The 23,262-nt window shown below is 45.7% G+C and overlaps 1 protein-coding gene across 1 annotated transcript; it reads left to right on the top strand.

Annotated features, from left to right (window-relative positions):
• Positions 1 to 644: 644 nt before the first annotated feature.
• LOC306746508 (uncharacterized protein) lies at positions 645 to 15,511 on the top strand (the record flags this gene model as incomplete). Its single annotated transcript, XM_079229430.1, has 5 exons — positions 645 to 2,264; positions 4,445 to 4,638; positions 6,550 to 6,633; positions 9,063 to 9,409; positions 14,199 to 15,511. The coding sequence occupies 5 exons, from the start codon at positions 645 to 647 to the stop codon at positions 15,509 to 15,511; spliced, it is 3,558 nt and encodes a 1,185-aa protein (XP_079085556.1).
• Between the last annotated feature and the right edge of the window lie 7,751 nt (positions 15,512 to 23,262).

Raw genomic sequence — 23,262 nt, 5'->3', positions numbered from 1 at the left:
GCAGCCAGGGGGCGGAGAGGATCCGGTTCGGGAGTCTCGGGATCGCCTCTCTGCTGTTCGTGGATGATGTGGTCCTGTTTGCCTCCTCGGACCGTGACCTCCAGCATTCACTGGGGCGTTTTGCAGCCGAGTGTGAAGCGGCAGGGATGAGAGTTAGCACCTCCAAATCTGAGGCCATGGTGCTCTGCCGGAAACCGGTGGATTGCTCCCTCCAGGTGGGGACAAACTGCCTACCCCAAGCGAAGGAGTTCAAGTGTCTCGGGGTCTTGTTCATGAGTGAGGGTAAGGTGGAGCGGGAGATCGACAGACGGATCGGTGCGGCTGCAGCTGTAAAACAGGCGCTGTACCGGTCCGTCCTGGTGAAGAGGAGCTGAGCCTGAAGGCGAAGCTCTCCATTTACTGGTCGGTCTATGTTCCAACCCTCACCTATGGTCACGAACTCTGGGTCGTGACCGAAAGAACGAGGTCTCGGATACAAGTTTTTTGTTTTTGTTTTTTTTACCTTCGAAAGGTAAACTAATCAGTGTTTCTAACAGATGAATTAACTATATTGTGTCTCTCTCTCCCCTCTCTCTCTCCTCTCTCTTTCTCTCCCCTCTCTCCCCCTCTCTCTTCGCAGACAGTCGTTGTCTTTGAGAGGTGAAATGGAGCAGAAAGGAGTTCAGCTGAACTGGGAAAGCTTCTCTTGTTCCATCTGTCTGGATCTACTGAAGGATCCGGTGACTCTTCCCTGTGGACACAGCTACTGCATGAACTGTTTTAAAGCCCACTGGGAAGAAGAGGATGGGAAGAAACTCTACAGCTGCCCTCAGTGTAGGAAGACCTTCAGACGGAGGCCTGTCCTGCTGAAAAACACCATGTTAGCAGATTTAGTGGAGCAACTGAAGAAGACTGGACTCCAAGCTGCTGCTGCTGATCACTGCTATGCTGGACCTGAAGATGTGGCCTGTGATGTCTGCACTGGGAGGAGACGGAAGGCCTTCAAGTCCTGTCTGGTGTGTCTGATCTCTTACTGTGAGAAACACCTTCAGCCTCATCTTGATGTTCCTCAATTAAAGAGACACAAGCTGGTGGAGCCCTCCAACAAGCTCCAGGAGAACATCTGCTCTCGTCACGATGAGGTGATGAAGATCTTCTGCCGTACTGATCAGCAGTGTATCTGTTACCTCTGCTTAATGGATGAACATAAAGGCCACGACACAGTCTCAGCTGCAGCAGAAAGGACCGAGAGGCAGAGAGAGCTGGAGGGGAGTCGACTAAACATCCAGCAGAGAATCCAGGACAGAGAGAAGGACGTGAAGCTGCTTCATCAGGAGGTGGAGGCCGTCAATCTCTCTGCTGATAAAACAGTGGAGGACAGCGAGAAGATCTTCACCCAGCTGATCCGTCTCCTGGAGGAAAGAAGCTCTGACGTGAAGCAGCAGGTCAGATCCCAGCAGAGAACTGAAGTGAGTCGAGTCAAAGAGCTTCAGGAGAAGCTGGAGCAGGAGATCACTGAGCTGAAGAGGAACGACGCTGAGCTGCAGAAGCTCTCACACACAGAGGATCTCAACCAGTTTCTCCACAACTACCCCTCACTGTCACCACTCAGTGAGTCTACAGGCTCATCCAGCATCAACACCCGTCCTCTGAGAGTCAGAGATGAACTACAGGACGTCCTGAGAGAGAAATGGACAAACGTCTCACTGACGGGGACTGAAGTGGATGTTTTACTGTCACCACCAGAGCCCACGACCAGAGCTGGATTCTTAGAGTATTCATGTGACATCACACTGGATCCAAACACAGCAAACACAGATCTGTTATTATCTGATGGGAACAGAAAAGCAACATTAATGGATGAACAACAGTCTTATTCTAGTCACCCAGACAGATTCACTGGATGTCCTCAGGTCCTGAGTAGAGAGAGTCTGACTGGACGTTGTTACTGGGAGGTGGATTGGGAAGGAGAAGGAGTTGATATAGTAGTTGCATACAAGGATATCAGCAGATCAGGCAGCTGGAATGAATGTGACAAATATTGGGCGTTATATTGCTACCAAGATTATAGTTCTCGCTTTTGGTACAACAAAGTCAACACTCCCGTTTCAAGTTCTCAGCCCTCCAGAGTAGGAGTGTACCTGGATCACAGAGCAGGTGTTCTGTCCTTCTACAGCGTCTCTGAAACCATGACTCTCCTCCACAGAGTCCAGACCACATTCACTCAGCCTCTCTATGCTGGAGTTGGTGTTTATGATTCCACTGCTGAGTTGTGTAAACTGAAATAGACAGAAGTCCTTCAAGGGTTCAACTCATGTAGTCTCCATGTTTGTGGCTGAGAGCTGATTGTTGAGGCGTTTCTTCACTGCAGAGATCAGCTGCCGTTTCTCTGCAGGAACATTTAAACTTCTCTGAGCTCTAAATGTCTGATGAATATTTGCATTGATGCTTTTTAATATTGTTATTTCTCTTCCACTGCATGTTTCTGAAGAGAGAAAGCAGCAGACCTTCATTTATCTGAGATATTTGTTCTCTTTGTGTGTATTTGCAATGGAGTCTTTAATTACATGCATTTGTTTGACAGACCTAGGAGCTATTATTACACTTTAATTATTAAAAATCATCAATGAGGAGATCATTCAGGCATCACTTCTCATTTATTTATTCTCTAATTTTAAGGAAGTTTTTGTTTTTAAATCTTTTCTCGCGTGTTTCTCTTTTTGGGTGTTACACCCTGTGATTTTTGTACAAAGATTTTATTTCATATTGTCAAAAAAGGTACAGACATGGAGCTTTTTCGTATGCATTATTTTATATTACGCACCTGTCTAGCAGGCATGCATGACCACATATTGCCCGATGCCACCGACTAAATACATAATTATATATAAAAATGAAATACATACTTTAGTAAAGCCCACGAAGAAAAAGGTCTGTTTTGCGTTCGCAGCTAAATTAACGGAGCTGGAGTTCTGAAACCAAACATATAAACGTACTAAATTCTTAATCAACACTTTAACTTATTCTGATCTGCTGACCATAATTATGTTTCTCATTTTGTTATTTGCAGCATGTTAAATGCATCAATGCTCAGTTCAGGTTCACTACAATGTGTTTGGGGTTGTTCTTCTGGTGGGATAAGAACCATGAAGATGGTTAATTGTGACAAAACAGGAAATGTTCCATATTCATCCATTACAGTCTCCAACTGAACTGCAGAGCCAAGTGATGTGGTGCGTTCAGGCCCCGTGGGATTCAGGGTTGTAAGAAGTAACATATTTGATGCATTTGTTTAAATGCATCTAACATTAAAATACAACTAATATTCTGGATTTGACACATTTTCTTTAAAAAAAAACATTTAAAAGGACTTTTAAACTATTTACTTTCATCACTTCTACAGCAGTGATCATTCATATATTCTTCTGTATTTTATATTATTGTAATCAATAACATTACTGTGGGTGCACATCAGTGAGGACCTCTTGTGGACAGCCAACACAACCCCGGTCCCCGTGTCTGCGCTTGGGACCGTACAACATGTAAACTCATTATAATACACAATAGCCCTCACTAGGAGCGCTGTTAACATGATGGGTGGGGGGTTCTTGCTTTCTTTACAAAGTAGAGGTGCCTCTGAGCTTTCTTTGCCAGTGATGTTGTGTTGGCTGTCCACGAGAGTAATGTTTTAAATGATTCTTCTTTATTTGTATTTATACATGTAGAATATACGTGTTTATCACTATTGTGTATTTCGTTCATTTATTAATGTATTTAAATAAAAGGTTGAGACCAAATGGCAACTTAAGATACCAGCTACATAAAATATGTGTTTACTGTGTTTAAAAGTAACAGAGTATGTTGAAGAATCAGTTTCAGAGAAGGGGGAAGAAGAGGGACGGAAAATTCCAAGACCTTTGACCTACTTTCCAAAGTGATCTGGCTGTGACATATAGATAAGGTTTACTCAGCTTGACCAATGAAAAGAAGCTAGAAATATACTGACGAGTGTATTTAATTGTAAAGGAGTACTCGACCACGCCTGAAAGATGGGTGGAAAACATGCTAAACCCACCCCGAAGGAGGCAATGGTGGAGATCATGACACAGAAATATGGTGACCAAAGTATTGAATGTTTAAAAGACTGGGATAAAAAATATGGTTTTCCAATAGGGGCTTCGTTTAGCTCGGCTAAATTAGAAAAGCTGAGAACGGATTTAGAGGAGAAAGAAAATAAAATGAAAAATAGAAAAACAGTTAAGGTCAAAGACTTAAAGAAAATGGAGAAAAACAAGTGTTGTCTTGAACAATGGGAAAAAGAAGGGAAATTGAGAGAGAGAAAACAATTGCAGAAGCAATTAACACTGGTACAAGTTTCAAAAAATGTAAAATCTAAAGAGAAAATCGACCCAAACGAAGGGCATAGTCCCCATAATCCTTTTTCTACTCTGTCCCTGTATCCAAGTTTGACGGGGTCAAGTGGACCTCTTCTGGAAACGTGCGCTGTCCCACCTCCCTACCAAGCTGCAGCGGTACCGGGAAACGCTGCGATCCAACAACCACAGCCTCTCGCTCCTGGTCCATTGCTGTTGAGAGGACCAGAGACTCGCCAACAGCGAAGAGAGTTAAATTTCGCCGACCAACAAAATGCCCTCCAACGTCAGAATCCAGAGACCCCGCCTCAAGAACTCCCATCAACCTCCACTCCGGTTGCGGCCTCATGGACTTCGCCCAGAACATGGAGACGAGCCTTCGAAGGACTGCCTTAATTTTTCAACCCACCAGAGACAGCTCAAATGGCAGACCCCACTGAGCAGTTGAATTTTTCTTTCCCGATGATCCAAGTTCCGGGAGCAGATGGTGCCCCACAACTCGTGTTTCGCCCCTGGACTGATGCAGACATAAGAACCGCAATGTCACACCTGCCTCAAATCACCAGCTCAGGTACTGTTTTCAGTACCACTTTTCAAGTATTCTGCGAGCAGTTTATGCCCACGGGACAAGAAATGCACCGACTTCTCATGTTACAAGTAGGCCCAGTCCTATTCAGCAAAATCAGTCAATACGTGACAGGAGTACAGGCTAACGTCCGTCCCAGGAAAGCAGCGTGGGATCACGCAGACAATTTAGATTACAGGAATTTTGTGATGGCAGTTTGCGCTGGGATCATAGTCCAGTTTCCAGAACGAGTAAATATGTCAATCATCAACAGCACCAAGCAAAAGACAGACGAACGGGTTGAAGAATATCACCAAAGAATGCTGACTACGTTCCAGGCTCATGGGGGCATTCCAAAACCAGAGAATGTGACTCTAATGACAGTCTGGGAAACACATTTGAAAAATGCATTTATTAATGGACTGTTGCCTGACATTAAACGGGCCACTGAGCGTTCCGTCATAGGACTGGAAGATGCTAGACACGAGGAAGTTGTCAAACATGCAAAGCATAATCAGAAACAGCTGAGGGAGGGGGAAATCTCCCAAGACCGCAAATATAAACAGGCGACAGAAAAAAGCACAGCTGTCCATGCTACAAGCTGTTTCTAACCTCACGATGTACCAAGACGGCGCTGGCAACCGACAGAATAGCAATAATTGGCGCAGCCAACCTCAAGGTCGCGGTCAGGGGAAAAGACGTGGCAGAGGAACTTTCAGCAACAACGGTGCAAGACGACAAATAGATGATGGATGTTTTAGATGTGGAGAGGTGGGTCATTGTTTATAGTCATGATATGTTTATTCTCAGGGCGCTTCAGGGATAACGGTTGCAGAAAAAATTCACTGTACCAATGACAAGTGTGCACACAGACCCAACTGACATTGACCCTGACATTAAAATCAAACATTCATTTTTGCTCTCTTCTTTCTGTCCCATAAATCTTATGGGAAGAGACTTGATGTGTTCTTTCGGAATCAGTTTGATTACCACACACACAGGTTTGAACGTAGTGAGGAAAAGAGTGTTGACACAGATGCCAAAATTTGCTCATACTATCTCCGAACCGCTATACGTTTACCAATGGTGGCTGAATCTGGATCAGTCCCACAACCTGTTATCTTTTTTAAATAACCGAGTGCACTCCGAGGCCATTCGGATGAATCCTGAAAAATTGCACTGCACTGCGCATGTCTCTCACGGCTGTGATGAAGATTATCAAAGTCGCTTCTGTGCAGAAAGCGAGATAAATGACGATGTGACCACACATGTTTTATATTGGTCCACATTTAAATCTGCACTCTCTGTTGTTTTATCTCCATCTCAACAGCCAATGTTCACGGTGCCAGATTCACACCCACACATCTCACTGACCAAATCTTCTGAGGATCGGTGGAGAGACCTGGGCCCTTTTGTCAAGACCTGTGAATCATTGACCGACTGGCAGGCTACTCCTGACCTCTCCGTCACTCGCTCTGAGTCCACAGGATTTTATAGACAAATGTTCAAATTTACTATGGCCACTCTCAGATCTGTCTATGTGTTTGATGATTCTGAGTTACAGTCAAAATTTGTTATGACACATACAGGCTCTTTTGTAACTGATGTCTCCTCTATCTCCCCTGCCCTTAGTGCCGTTCCTTCGACGCTCTGGGCAGCGCACAAGTATGATGTGGGACTCATTAAAAACTGCCAACCTGTGGTCATCACCGGACGGTCTGATCCGACCTCACAAACATCAATATCCTTTGCGCCAAGAGGCCATCGATGGTATTGCTCCGGTGTTTGATTCTCTGCTTAAAGCAGGAGTCATCATTCCATGTCCTGATTCACCAGTTAGGACACCTATATTTCCGGTTAAAAAAATCAGAGATCAGGGCAAACCAACTGAATGGCGTTTTGTACAGGACCTTAAGGCTGTAAATGCTGCAGTCCACGCCAGAGCACCTAATGTGCCAAATCCGTATACCATTTTAGCTCAGGTACCGCCTGAAGCAAAATGGTTCTCCGTTGTTGACCTCTCTAATGCATTCTTCAGTGTCCCAGTGGACAAAAACAGTCAGTTCTGGTTCGCCTTCAATTTCAATGGCAAACCTTACACTTTCACAAGATTGTGTCAGGGTTATACTGAATCCCCAACCATCTACAATGAAGCCCTTAGGGAAAGTTTGGAAAGTTTGACTCTGTCCCCGGGCACTGCTCTATTGCAGTATGTGGATGACATTCTCATCGCAGCACCTACTCAGACACAGTGTCAAGGAGACACAATCAAATTGTTAAAACATTTAGCATCAGAAGGCCACAAGGCAAGTTTATCCAAACTGCAGTTTGTAGCTCGAAAGGTTCGGTTTCTCGGTCATGACATTTCCGCGGAAGGGAAAACGTTGTCACCAAAGCGAATTGAGTCAATTGTGACAATACCAAAACCTTGCACGAAGAAACAGAGGATGTCCTTTTTGGGAATGTGTTCTTATTGTCGCTCGTTTATCCCTAACTATTCACAATTAGAACAACCTAACAAGCAGCAGGTTTACCACAATGTCTCCGCGCAGTGGCAGCAGCAGAAAAAGCGCTCGCAGCTTCACGTGATATTGTCGGATATGCTCCGTTAAATCTACTCGTTCCTCATTCGGTATCATTAATTTTACTCGAGCAAAGATCATCTCATCTGTCAGCGGCACGATATCTTCGTTACCACACGTGCCTCCTAGACATGCCTAATGTAACTATTAAAAGATGCACCAACTTGAACCCTGCATCACTCATGCCAATTCCAGGTGACGGTGAGGACCATAACTGTATAGCTGAGTTACAGGCTCAGTGTACGCCACGACCTGACCTTCTTGACATACCTTTACCTAATTTTGACCTTGTTTTGTATGTTGATGGCTCTGCTTCAAGAGACCCCCAGACCGGAAGTAATCATGTTGGTTTCTCTGTTGTTTCTGATTCAGCTGTCCTCTGTTCTGGATCTCTTCCATGTCACCTCTCAGCCCAGGCAGCAGAGCTCATCGCACTCACAGAGGCATGCAAACTGGCTCGCGGTAAAACAGTAACGATTCACACTGATTCCAGATATGCTTTTGGAGTAGTGCACGATTTTGGGGCACTCTGGAAGCATAGAAATGTTCTCAAATCTGATGGAAAACCAGTGTTGCACCACACATTGATCGCCGAACTTTTGGACTCCATTCTATTACCAACGGCCATTGCCGTTTGCAAATGTGCTGCACATACGTCTAACACTGATGTTGTTTCCAAGGGAAATGAGCGCGCTGACATTGCTGCGAAGGCTGCAGCACAGCTTCCGCCTGAATCACAGAGGTATTTTGACACCACACACACCATGATTTCAGTTCCGACATCACTCACTGAAAAATTGCAAAATTGACACATGGTTTAGATCATGTATCAAAGGGAGGGATGTTGGATATAATTAATGAAACATGGTTCACAAAAGGATTTTCGGCATACGCACACAAATTTTGTCAAGCTTGCGTAACCTGTGCAACATACAACATAGGCAGACCAGTGGCTGTAACCAGACAAGCTGCACACCCACCACCATCACGCCCTTTCGAACATATAATGCTGGATTTTGTTGAATTATCCCCATCCGAAGGTAAAAAACATTGTCTTGTAATGGTGGACATGTGGTCTAAATGGGTTGAAGTTTTTCCCTCCAGTAAGCAGACAGCTGCTACAGTAGCAAAGGCTTTGATTTCAGAAATTATTCCACGATGGGGCATTCCGACAAAAATCTCAAGTGATAATGGATCACATTTTGTAAATCAGGCCATCACAGAGTTGAGTGCATACATTGGGATCGATTTAAAAACACACTGTGCCTACCATCCAGCCAGTGGAGGCGCTGTTGAACGAGAAAATGGAACACTCAAAACTAAATTGGCAAAATGTTGTGCTGATACAGGCCTTGCATGGACCAAAGCCCTGCCAATCGTGCTGATGTACATGAGGATGAGGAAAAGAACACGCAGCAATTTAAGTCCTTTTGAAATTTTGTTTGCAACAGCACCACATGTGGGGGTGAACGCACCCAGGGCTCCTCTCCCATCCACCGCCTTATGCGAGAATGAGATGTTAACATACTGTGTGCAACTTTCTTCTGCGTTGTCTGACATAAGAAAGCAGGTGTCAGCAGCCCTCCCGAAGGAAGCCACTGGCCCCCTGCACAAACTGCAGCCTGGTGACTACGTGGTCGTGAAGGACTTCAGGAGGAAGAGCTGGAAGGCAAAACGGTGGCAAGGACCATTCCAGATCCTACTCATCACCCACACCGCACTCAAAGTTGCTGAGAGGGCCACCTGGATACATGCATCACACTGCAAGAAGGTTCCGACCCCATCCGACGTAGAGCTGACCAGTGGAGCCAACGGCGACGGCGATGATGACAACTACCAACAAGAAAGCGACTCACCGGACGCCACAAACGGATTAAAGATTACTAGCTTGAGCAGAAGAATCACGAACAGTGACTGACAGATTTTGTGGAAACCTAGCAGATGTTAACGCAAGCAAAATTGTTTACACAAGATCAGTTGCTTGAGTGGACTTCATGCAAACGGACTAGATGAAAAACACACACACAAACATGGTGCAACAACGACCGTGGAGTCCACTTCAGAGAGTGTGTGGGACACGAGTAACGATGTTCGTATTGTTAGTAATCTCTATTCTTGTTGTTTTTCCATGGGCATGGCTACGCTTTCAGAACATAAGAAACAGACGGAACAACCCAACTGACACAAACCAAACCAACTCAATGACCCACAACGACAGCATGACTACCAACGAAACGGTACTAAAACGGCACAAGAGACTGATAGGGGTTAGTTTGGAAAATAGTTGGCTTGACAGAGGCAATATAACCAAAAATCCTTATTCTATGAACCTGTGGTGGCGATATGCAGAGTTCATGGCAAAAGAAGCTAATGTTACAAATTGTTATGTATGTTCTCTGATCCCAACTAATTCTCGCCAGCCTCTCATTTCAGCTGTTGAAATGGGACCATCTGAAGGATGTTTCACTGGGTTGGCCATCAAAGGATTCCACAATGGGCTCTCATTTTGGGATCTCCTTAAGGGGCCCGAATGTGGCAACCGACATATGGTTAAACGATTCAGTGGCAATAGCTCATCAACCTCATCTTTTGTGACCCAGGTGTCCATAGATCCGAAAACACGTTTCAGAACATGTTACGCTCGGAATGGTACCGTTCCAGTAGGACGTCTGAGGCTTGATAACTGCGAACACATCATTGTAACGGGTGAAATAAGCAGCGACCCTGATTGTAATATAACCGTACACCCTGCTTATCGTCCCTCATGTGTGGGCAAGACTGGACATAACGTGACACATTGTCAAAAATTAGCAGAACATGAGGTTACTTTGGTTCCCAATTACTGGAGAACTAATGTTTGGTCCTGTTGGGCGTTCAAGTACGGGGCCACTAACCCATTCGATTGCCCCACTGGTGCCGATTGTACTGTAGCATACCGAACCGCGGTCCCAGGAAAGAATGGAACATATCCTGTTACAGAGGGATGGTGGTTATGTGACCATTCAGTGTATGTAACTCTCCCACCAGGTTGGGACGGAGTATGTGCACCTGTTCGTATCACAGATCACACATTCATTATCTCTACCACAACGAAGGACACACCAACACGTATGAAACGTGAGGCAGGTTTTACAGATTTTAAACCCCACGATTCAGTTTATGGTTCAAACGTCCCACAGGAGTTTAAACATGCAGGGACAAGTCAGAAGGTAATGTGGGCTCTGTTCCCCTGGGTAGGAGTGGCGAAGAATATTTTGCGTATTGAAACAATTGACTACCGTTTCAAAAGCTTTGTAAATATGACTATAGCTGCAGTGAAAGGAATCCGCGAAGAATTGACCTCTATGCGACTAATGGTTATGCAGAACCGGATGGTGTTGGACCAACTCACAGCAGCCCAAGGGGGTGTGTGTGCTATCGTAGGTGACCACTGTTGCACGTTTATTCCAGAGAATGACATAGATGGTGGCGTTATTCAACAGGCAATATTGAATATGACTAACCTTCAGGAAGCAATGGCAAAAGATCGAATACCTCCACCTGATTTTCTCACCGGCCTATGGCTCACTTGGCGAAGCACTGTTATCACAATCTGTATTGTGTTAGTGGCTGTATTCATTTTCATGACTTGCATGATTCCCATGCTTAGAAGGCTGGTAGCTAACATGATGACTAAACAGATGGTTCTGTATCAACCATTGACTACCATGACCAGACGGAAAGAGGACTTGTGTCCTGTACCCCAATACGACGAACATGAAGTTGACTTCGACACAGACGATGCTCCTGAATGGTTCGAGTAGAAGTGATGTCGATGTAATACATATTTTTGCAATGATACATGATTAATGTATAATCAAAAGAGTGGAATGTAATGGGAAAATATGTATATGCTGTATTTTAATATACATTAATTGATTGAACATGGTTTTAAAAATGTGTATGTTCAGATAATGACTAACTACAGGACATGGAGAAACTGATAACATAGGGGTTGAAGGTACGCAAGTTCAAACCAGCTGATAAGAACTATGGTTATCTGGTAAAAGGACGTTCAAAGGTATATATATATAATCATTGACATATATGCTGATGTAAGGACGCCATTATCTTTCTATACGTGATCTGATGTATGTGGAGACAGTGGATTGGTTGGAAAAATACTATAGATTGGTCAAAGTACAAGACACGTGGAACACACAGTTCAATGTATAACTGAGGTGGTATAGTGGGAACCAATGAGAGATGAGATGGGTTCTGAAAGGATGGCCATTTGAAAAGTACATAACTGACTGTCAAATTGATGATCGTGGCAGAAAGACCCTGACAGGCATTGATGATTCATGACTGTTAGGATTTTCTCCCTGCTTGCAAGCATTTAATAAATTGACAGAGGCATTTTGTCTTGACCAGAGAAATTCTGTTTGTTCTTGATAGTGATTGCAACCTTTGAACTCTCCTCCCGAGACTTAGAATATTATTTCCAGTACACCACTCAATCACTACCTGAACCTTTGCTGGATCTGCCCTCACCTGGCCCTGCTGGATGACAAAGCCAAGGAAGCTGACGGTGGTCACATGAAACTTAAATTTCTCCGCCTTAACGAAAAGCTTGTTCTCCAGTAGCCGGCGCAACACAAGCCTGACGTGTTGGGTGTGTTCCTCCATGTTCCCGGGAGAAGATGAGGATATCGTCCAGGTATACGAAGATGAAACGGTTGTGCATGTCACTGAGGACATCATTGATCAGGGTTTTAAAAACTGCAGGGGCATTGGTGAGGCCGAAAGGCATGACGAGGTACTCAAAATGGCCCAGGTGGGTGTTGAAGGCTGTTTTTCCATTCGTCTCCCTCCCAGATCTGAATGAGGTGGTAGGCATTGCGTAGGTCCAGTTTGGAGAACACAGTGGCCTTGAGGAGGGGCTAAAAGGCAGGGTCAATAAGAGGGAGAGGGCATTTGTTCTTAAAGGTGATGTCCGGGGCCTCGATAGTGGGAGTGCCAGCAGATTCAGTGGGACATGGGGCCGACTGGAGACACTGGGTGCATCTCAAGCCTCTAAATTGCATCCCCGTTTCCCTCACTTGCGTCCTTTCCTTGCGTCTTAGTCCCTCCCACCAGGGATACATGGGGAGACGCAAGGAAACCAAGGCCGTTTCTCAATATGCGTTCTTCTCTGTACTCGTGTTCTCGTGGACTCGTGAAACGTCATCAGTCACGGCCCAAGTACTGTTCCAATTCAAAAGTCCGCTTCTCGCCAAGCACGGTGAAAATGCCCGGATGTGACTTGATCCGCCCATTTTACCGGGGATGCATCAGAGCAGACTTGAGCGTACTTGAGAGAGACAATATCCCAGAATGCATTTCGGACCAGCAAACGGGGAACAATGGTGGATGAGAAAACTCATAACTGAAAGTTGACATTCTATGAATACTACAATCCGACACTGGGGCAGGAGACAAACAGGGTTTAAATACAAGGGGAAGGTGCTGGTAATGAGGATGCACAGGTGGAAACACTGAGGACAAAGGCACACGAGGAGGGAGGTGCTATCCAATCAAAGAGTAAATCAGCTCTCTGATGTGGCGACAGCCAGGTGTTTCCCATCATGCACTGGGCCACGAAGTCGGTGGAGAACTACTGCGGCGCCTGGCTTTAAAATCTGCGGCCGCCTCGCTCTCGTGAGACTATCGTTGACCACGTGTGCATGACGTCAGAGCAAGTCTGGACCAAGTCGGACATAAATTTACCCAGCATGCATTGTGTGGCGATCGCTGGTGATCGATTCTGCGCAGGACAGACTCAGCTCGAACAAACCTTTTCTGAAAATCAGGAGAACTCTTTGTACGCCGGTCTGCCTGGTGGTGGGGGACACTGGATCTCTGTTCCATGGGATATATTTTGTGTATTTCTAGTGTGATTCAATTTGTAATTGTGCTTGCTGTCCTTTTTATATGATTCATTTTATTGTAACTGGAACCATTGATTCGGCTTTATTTCATTGACAAAACTCATGGCAGAGGGGAGCTCTCCTGAGGAAGGTCAGAAGCTGCACTGACTACAACACAGCTGGAAGGATCATTGGTGCCTCACCCGCAAGCTGAGCATGACTGTGAGCGACTCCTGCCACCCCTCACATGGTCTCTTCAGCCTCCTGCCCTCTGGGAGAAGATACCGGAGCCTTTGTGGTCGCACTTCCTGACTCTCAAACAGCTTCGTCCACCAGGCTGTCAGGAAGCAGAACTCTCTCCCTACTCTCCTCTCTTTTAGACTCCTATGTCTGACTGCTGCTGAGTATATTGCGTTTTTCTTAATATATATGTTGTCTCAATGTTTAAAAAAAAATCAATTTGCAATTTATTATCTGTATTCACAGAAGAGAAACGTTTTTTTCAATTCCTCTGTATGTTTAGTACATGTCGAGAAATTGACAATAAAGCTGACTTTGACTTACTCAAACTGTATTTTAGGAGAGAAGAAGAGATAATTCTGAAAACTCTGGAGCCGTCTGCAACCCCCATTATTCTAAGCAGAATAAAGTAATCTGTGTTTCTAATAGAGACATGAACTATTGTCTCTCTCTCTTTTAGACTGCTTCTCTTCCGGAATGAACCACATCTTTAAAACCGCTCCCTCTTCTTCCTGCTGTCAAACACAGCAAGCTCCACTCTGACTGTATTTCCTTATCCCCACCCCTTCAGATCTACAGTTTTATAGATGGTTCACTGCAGAGACCCGTGTTGTTCAGATCAAAGCTCAAAGTAGAGTCGCTTATGAGGAAGGGAAACTCAGACAGTCATTGTCTTTGAAAGGTGAAATGGCGGAGAAAGGAGTTCAGCTGGACCCGGAAAGCTTCTCTTGTTCCATCTGCTCTGCGGAGGAACATGAAGGCCACGACACAGTCTCAGCTGCAGCAGAAACGACCGAGAGGCAGAGAGAGCTGAAGGAGAGTCAACCAAACATCCAGCAGAGAATCCAGGACAGAGAGAAGGACGTGAAGCTGCTTCATCAGGAGGTGGAGGCCGTCAATCTCTCTGCTGATGAAACAGTGGGGCACAGCGAGAAGATCTTCACCCAGCTGATCCGTCTCCTGGAGGAAAGAAGCTCTGACGTGAAGCAGCAGGTCAGATCCCAGCAGAGAACTGAAGTGAGTCGAGTCAAAGAGCTTCAGGAGAAGCTGGAGCAGGAGATCACTGAGCTGAAGAGGAACGACGCTGAGCTGCAGAAGCTCTCACACACAGAGGATCTCAACCAGTTTCTCCACAACTACCCCTCACTGTCACCACTCAGTGAGTCTACAGGCTCATCCAGCATCAACATCCGTCCTCTGAGATACTTTGAGGACGTGACAGCGTCTGTTTCAGAAGTCAGAGATGAACTACAGGACGTCCTGAGAGAGAAAGGGACAAACGTCTCACTGACGGGGACTGAAGTGGATGTTTTACTGTCACAACCAGAGCCCACGACCAGAGCTGGATTCTTAGAGTATTCATGTGACATCACACTGGATCCAAACACAGCAAACACAGATCTGTTATTATCTGATGGGAACAGAAAAGCAACATTAATGGACGAACAACAGTCTTATTCTAGTCACCCAGACAGATTCACTGGATGTCCTCAGGTCCTGAGTAGAGAGAGTCTGACTGGACGTTGTTACTGGGAGGTGGAGTGGGATGGAGGAGTAGTTGATATAGCAGTTGCATACAAGGATATCAGCAGATCAGGCAGCTGGGATGAACGTCATTTTGGACAAAACAACAAATCTTGGGCGTTATGTTGTGACGAAGATTGTTGTTTTCACTTTTTGTACAACACAGTCTACACTTACCTCTCAGTTCCTCAGTCCTCCAGAGTAGGAGTGTACCTGGATCACAGAGCAGGTGTTCTGTCCTTCTACAGCGTCTCTGAAACCATGACTCTCCTCCGCAGAGTCCAGACCACATTCACTCAGCCTCTCTATGCTGGACTTGGTGTTTATGATTCCTTTGCTGAGTTGTGTAAACTGAAATAGACAGAAGTCCTTGAAGGGTTCAACTCATGTAGTCTCCATGTTTGTGGCTGAGAGCTGATTGTTGAGGCGTTTCTTCACTGCAGAGACCAGCTGTTGTTTCTCTGCATGAACATTTGAATTTCTCTGAGCTCTAAATGTCTGATGAATATTTGCATTGATGCTTTTTAATATTGCTTTTTACTGCATATTTCTGAAGAGAGAAAGCAGCAGACCTTCATTTATCTGAGATATTTGTTCTCTTTGTGTGTATTTGTAATGTAATCTTTAATTACATGTATTTGTCTGGCAGATCTACGAGCTATTATTAAACTTTAATTATCAAAAACCATCAATGATTTGTTGCTTATGTTGCAGTCGGTAAAGTTAATACATTTGTAGACTGCTGAGTTGCTTAATGCATAATTCATCATCATCTATTAGTTATATTTTGTAATACTAATCAAAATAAGCAAAGTAACTAAAGCTGTATGAGATACTTAAGTAAAGAACTAGTACTTCAATTTGTATTTAAGTACATTACTTGAGTACACATACTCAGTTACTTTTCACTGACTACTTAGAGTAAACATTTTATGTAGCTGGCATCTTAAGTTACCATTTGGTCGAATTAAATACATTAATAAAGTAACGAAATACACAATAGTGGTAAACGACATATATATTCCACATGTATAAATCAGTGGCGGGCCATGGATTTTCTACCTGGGCCTTCTGTGCTGTCTGATATAGTTTATATAAATATGCGCATGACGGGATGCTGCGTCATTAACGGACAATGCATGTTGTCCACATCAACAAGGACCAGTCACATTTAGTTATAACGAAACACGACAAAACAATCCAACAAAACTGCCGCACTAAAACACTGCACACTCAAGAGAACGAGTTAGAAGGGAAAAAATTTGCCACCACTCTCTGCTTAAAAGCAATGGGATATCTACTGGAACCACTTCTATTTCAATTTGCATCTATTCTGTCCTATCATCTATCATTTAAGGCTTAAGGACTGTTGTTTTTTCGGACGTGGTTTTAGTTTGACAAACACCTAAAAACATAAACAACAGCATAAACACCAGTCCTTAAGCCTTAAAGCACCCTCACACAGGGCACCACCTTCCTGAGCACGTCCTCTCATCCTGCTCCAATATTCAGGCTGTGTAACTTATTTGGTGGGGGCTTGATGTTTTCTGGATTCCTTCCACAGTCACCTAATACATCCCATAACTCTTCATGGAGAGAGTGATAAGGAAGAAGAGAACGAGGTCTCGTCCAATCGACGGACTGGAAGAGGTCCTAAACAGAGAAGGGGGGGGGGGCTGACTTTAAGCTTACAAGGCTGAGACATTAGGCTCGTTCGAAAGAGCTGGGGGCGTTGACAAAAAACTGTGGTGAAGTCGAACAGTTTTCAGTTACCTTCAAAGTATACACAGGAAGTCAGAGAAATAGCTCATTTCCTGTTAGTTCCGATCTGTAGGCTACTTGTGGTTTAAAGACCACAGTCGGAAGATTGTAGCCGACCCCTCTCAACATGCACACAAACTGTTTGAGTCCCTTCCCTCTGGCAGGAGACCTCACGCCACACTAACAATTTTTTCCTGTCGGTAGTCGGGCTCATCAACAGAACCCGGGTCCCCCACTGACTGACTCTGTCACCCCCAGGACTATTCTTTTGTCTTTCTTTTCTTTCTTCTTACCGGTCACTCCCCTGACCACATTCACTCAGCCTCTCTATGCTGGACTTAATTTGTGTTGTTATTATACCACTGTTGAGTTGTGTAAACGGAAATAGACAGAAGTCCTTGAAGGGTTCAACTCATGTACCTGAAACTGTTTGTTACGATATAATAATGTGTCTGTTTGCTTGTTTGTGAGTTGTTGGGTTATACAGACGGGGCACATTTTCTACAATAAAAAAATCCCGCAGCACACCAACAACCCAAAAAGTTACAGAATGTCACATTGTAGCATAATACAGCATATATGGTTAGGTAATTAGTGCGCTACCTACTGGCATGGAAGAGTATTCACTGTTTCCCCTATGTTTACAGCTTTAGGGGGGGAGCGACTGACAGACAGACAGACATAATACATCGTGGTACCTCACAGTACTACAAAGTAATACTTACAGTACTAGTGACTCCATCTGTGCTTTTATAAATAATAGAATAAAGAACATTGCAATCACTTTCAATTAAACCAGATTGCTCCGTCAGACAAAAACAAATGTGTTATCACTTTGTTAGAACAATGAAAATAAAGTTATATCCGTGCAAAAAATAACTAATATTTAGTTACTACTAAATAGCGTATTGTGGAAAACAACAAGCTATTTTTTTGCAAAACAGAATGAGTGCAGATGTGTGAGCATAACGTTGTATCAGTATTAGTGGCTGCAGTGAGCTGCTTACCTCTACAACTCTTTTTAAAACAAGGTTGTAGATTTGATACGGCTCTCAACTCATGCTCCATGTTGAGAGACGCAACAGCAGGAAAGACGACCTCACGGAGATCTCATAAAGATCTCATAAAGATCGGCTTTTGGCGAAATGACAAGAATCGGCAACCTGTTAACAGGCAACCTGTTAATATATATATATATATATATATATATCTATATCTATATATATCATGTAGCATGCAGATAAGTGGTCCTGCATTTGACTGATGATTTCAAATGTATTGATAAATTCCCAAAACCAACGTAAAAGCTGTTTACAAAGGCACAACAAAGATAATTATGTTTGCTTACTCCTCGTTTGCATTAATAGCACACACACACACAGAGCCAACACTTACGCTAATTTCCTTCAAACATACATATTTATTACAACTTTAACTAACCTTGTGCCTCTTCTGGGAGGTGCTAATACCGTTACTGTTTCTAATTTGTATACAAAACTGATTATATTTCCTGCAGCTTTTCGACAATAAAAACGAACACAATGTGACTTCCTTTTAAACTCTGCGAGCCGTCTTAAAAATAAAAGCATCTCTACTGCGAATATCTACGCTCAATGTTCCCTTTTAATCAGTAAACTCTCACATAAAACTCCCTCGTCGGGCTGACTACTAACTGTGTATTACGGGCCTGCTCTCCTGAACGTGTCTCACAACGACATCTAATGTTACATGTTCTCTCCTGTGGATCTCAACACAATACTTAATATTACGCATTATTATAAAACATTTTCCTTCCACAGCAAATTTGGGACTACCTGTGTCTACCTATCATCTCACACAGTGCAGCAGTGTTGACATCATCTTGCCATTTCTGGGTGAGGGGGAACATGTCAAGACTGGCACTTTCAACGTGTTGTTGCCAGAGGTGCACTTTTGAACGATTTATTTCGTCAGTGCTTGTGAGCAGGTTTCCATTTCGGCCTTGCCTTCGTGTGTTCATTTCATTCAGGTGCTGAAATATATGTATGCTAGCCTTGCACACCACTCATCACTTGCGAGCTCCTAGTTCCTCCGCAGCTCACACGGCCAGCACTTTGCTGCGCAACAACCATCGGACTTCTGTGTGGAGCAACAGGGCTTTATGCTCCGCTCCCATTTCCTCACATAAAGATACAAATATGCAGCTTTTCAGAGGTCTTGTTTTTACGAAGTTAACCATGTGCACGACCTCATTCAACACAGGAGCTAGGTCTGCTGGTAAAGTCTTGGCGACGAGCGCATCGCGGTGCAAAAAAACAGTAACAAGAACATCTGGGTGTCTCTCTTTCACTCTGCTAACGAAGCCTTTGTTGCGCCCGACCATGGCTGCCACTCCACCAATGCAGACACTCATAAAAGTGACCTCCGTTCCTCAGTTTGCGTGCGCAGGCGAACAAAATAGTCCCTGTTCATGCTTTTCAGTGACTGGTATTTGCTCTCGAGATGACGTTTCAGCTTGCTTGAGACCATGGCGCTGTTAGTTGGGACCATGGCGCTGTTAGTTGGGACCATGGCGCTGTTGGTTGGGACCATGGCGCTGTTAGTTGGGACCATGGCGCTGTTTTCTAGTTTTTCCCCACACACCAAGCATAACAGGATCGGTGCAGTCAGATCCCCGGTGAAAGTAAATCCAAATGAAAGATAGCTTTCACTGTACTGCCTCAAATTCACACTTTTTTTTCCCACCACCACAGACGCTCAACAATGGCAAATTATTTGCCGCAACTAAATAGTATTTTTTGGGACCGATGAAGTGAAATTGGACATTTTCCCATGGCACAATGGTTGAAAATCACTGACCTAGACCTAGACCATGGGACCCGTTTAGGCAGCAAGGGTTTTGCGGCATCAGAGGGCCCATGAGTATTATTTATTTTGTTGCATTGATTGGTAATAGGTCTATTACTGGGACACTCGACAGAACAAATTAACAAAGGACAGTAAAAACAGCACGATGCCATCGATTCAACACCCAGAATTCAACACCCCTGAACAGACATAAACTTCTGGACAAACCCATACGATAAAAGACGAAATTACTGGAGTATGTTTAAACAGATTGTACAAAATCCTTGCGATAACGGTAAATGTAATTGTCACAACCGTCACTAGACGGTAGTGCTTTTTGTTGTCTTGTCACTTCCTGTTTTACTTTGAAATCATCCTCCTGTGTCATGTCTGCTGTCTTTACTTCCTCATGTGTGATTACCTCTCCCTGCCCTGATGTGTTTCACCTGTGTCTCGTTAACTCCCCTCCCAGTGTGTATATATACTCTGTGCTTCACTTGTCTCGTTGCCAGTTTGTTTTTCTTCACCTGTGAGTCAACTTACCAGCGTTTTTCCTGCCTGATATCCTGTTCTGATTCCGACGTCCCTTCGTTTCCGAGTAAGCCCGATCCCTGCCTGTACCTCTGCCGAGTTTGACTGCCTTCCTGTGAATGACCCTGGACTGTTTACGTTGACGATTCTACTCTCCCCTGAGTGAGACAGCTGCTCTCACCACAGCGGGTCAGAGCCTTGCCGACCGGCCTCAGTCCCTCCCCAGTTACATCGGGAGAACCTTCGGCGGTCCTTCTCCAGAGACTCTATCCTGTTGCAATATTACCTTTATTAATAAAGGAATCCTTGTGAACTTTACTCTCTGCCTCGGGTCGCGCATTTGGGTTCTTTCATTAGTGCTCCGGCGTGACAGGACGAACTGGCCCATCATGAACCCAGCCGACCTCGACCGCATGAAGGAGGAGATCTCCGGCCAGGCTCAGCGTTTGGGCAGCCACGAACACATGTTGAAATCTCTCATCGACAACGTGGCCCAGATTTCGACACAGCTCGCTGAGCTAAGTCGCGGCGCTTCTCCGCCAGTTCCCCCGCCTGTTGCTGCTTCCCCGGCGCTGCCGGGTGGATCCACCTCCGAGCCTCACATCCCCTCACCCACCAAGTACAGCGGTAACCCAGACACTTGCCGAAATTTTATTACCCAGGTACGTCTGGTGTTTCTGGCCCAGCCTTCCCGGTTCCGTGATGAGTCAGCCAAGATGGCTTACATAGCTAACCTGTTGGATGGTCCTCCTTTAAGTTACTTTAATGCCCTATATGAGCAGCAAGCTCCGCCGGTCCTCTCTTTTGAACTGTTTGCCACAGAATTAAGGAGGATTTATGACCATCCCATCCGGGGACAACAGGCGGGTCAACGATTGCTTAAGCTCCGGCAGGGGAAGAAGTCAGTAAGGGAATTTGCCAGCGAGTTCCGCTCCCTAGCTGGAGACTCCGGCTGGAATGACCTGGCTCTACTTACCGCCTTCCAGAGCGGACTCAACCGGTCCATCTGCAGGGAGATCGCCCTACGGGAGGAGCAGCAGTCGCTGGTTGGAGCCATTGCCTCTGCCATCAGGATCTCCGACCAGAGGGCGCAGTGGAATCCTGAAGACTCAGCTGTTCGCTTTTCGGCACCACCTGTAGAGTTCCCCAGAGCTGTTACTCACCATGTCGATGCCCGAGCCACGGAGGGAGAGGAACCCATGCAGATTGGTCGCACCAAACTCACCCCGGAAGAACGCCGGCGGCGCATGACGGAGGGTCTCTGCCTCTACTGTGGTCAGCAGGGACATATCATCTCCTCCTGCCCAGTAAAAGGCCAGGGCTCACCAGTGAAGGAGAGGGCACTGGTGAGCCGCACCCTGTCCAATCCCGCTCGCCTACAACCCCTGGTTCTTCTTCGCTCTTCCTCTGCCTCGCTCCAGCAACCGGTTCTGGTGGACTCCGGTTCCGATGCGGATCTCTTGGACTATGCTCTCGCCAAGAGACTCGGCCTTCCGTCTTCAACGCCCCCTGGAGGCTCGTGCCTTGGATGGCCGCCTCATTTGCAGGGTCACTCACCGGTCCCAACCGGTCACCCTCCTGTTCCCGGACAAGCACACTGAAACACTATCTTTTCACCTGTTTTACTCACCCTCGCATCCCCTGCTCCTAGGTCGCCCATGGCTGAAGCTGCACAACCCGCATGTGGACTGGAGTACTGGGAGAATCCTCGCCTGGGGTCCCCGATGTGCACGTTCCTGTGGGGCCAGGGTGGCACCCATTTCGGCTCCAGGACCTCCTGATCTCTGCCTAGCTCCGGTCTGCACCTCTCAGCTATCCGGCTCTCTGGACACCTTCCCCGCACTGGACAAAGTACCTCTTTGTTATCACGACCTAAAGCAAGTTTTTAACAAAGCCCGTGCCTCTGCACTTCCTCCTCATAGACAATATGACTGTGCGATTGAGCTCCGTCCCGGCAGCACCCATCCTCCCCGGGGGAGACTATTTTCACTGTCTGTTCCAGAAACTGCTGCCATGAGGAGCTATGTGGAGGAATCCCTGGCTGCCGGTCTCATCCGCCCGTCCTCCTCTCCTGCTGGCGCTGGATTTTTCTTTGTAGAAAAGAAAGATAAATCCCTTGCATTGACTACAGGGGTCTCAACGACATCACGGTCCGCAATAGGTACCCTCTTCCTCATGTCCTCTGCCTTCGAGCTGATTCATGGTGCCAAGGTTTTCTCCAAGCTGGATCTCCGCAACGCATATCATCTCGTGAGGATCAGGGAGGGAGATGAGTGGAAGACTGCCTTCAACACCCCCAGTGGACATTACGAGTACTTAGTAATGCCGTTTGGATTAACCAATGCCCCTGCTGTGTTTCAGGCTCTCGTCAACGATGTGTTACGTGACATGCTGAACCGTTTTGTTTTTGTGTATCTGGACGATATCCTCATCTTTTCTCCTGATGAGTCCTCCCACATTCAGCATGTCCGTCAGGTACTTCAGCGCCTCCTGGAGAATCAGCTGTTTGTCAAAGCAGAGAAATGTGAGTTTCACCAGCCTTCGGTTTCCTTCCTGGGCTTCATCATTTTGGTGGACAACATTCAGATGGACCCCGACAAGGTCAGTGCCGTCAGAAGTTGGCCTACCCCTAACTCCCGCAAGGAGGTGCAGCGGTTTTTAGGGTTCGCCAATTTCTACCGCAAGTTCATCCGTAACTTCAGTGCTGTCGCTTCACCCCTGCATAACCTCACCTCTCCTAAGTTCCCCTTCAGGTGGTGTGATAAGGCTGAAGGGGCCTTCCAACGCCTTAAAGTGTCCTTCACCACCGCTCCCATTCTCTCTGTTCCTGATCCTACGCTCCAGTTCATAGTTGAGGTGGACGCCTCGGATGTCGGTGTTGGGGCCGTTCTGTCCCAACGGTCCTCTACCGACGATAAGCTGCACCCCTGCGCTTTCCTATCGAGGAAACTTTCTGCGGCGGAACAGAATTACGACATCGGGAACCAGTTTGG

This window comes from Taurulus bubalis (assembly GCF_910589615.1).
Source record: "Taurulus bubalis genome assembly, chromosome: 14".
Taxonomy (NCBI): domain Eukaryota; kingdom Metazoa; phylum Chordata; class Actinopteri; order Perciformes; family Cottidae; genus Taurulus; species Taurulus bubalis.
The sequence above is the reverse complement of the archived record's forward strand: the minus strand, read 5'-3'. Positions and strand labels throughout refer to the sequence as shown.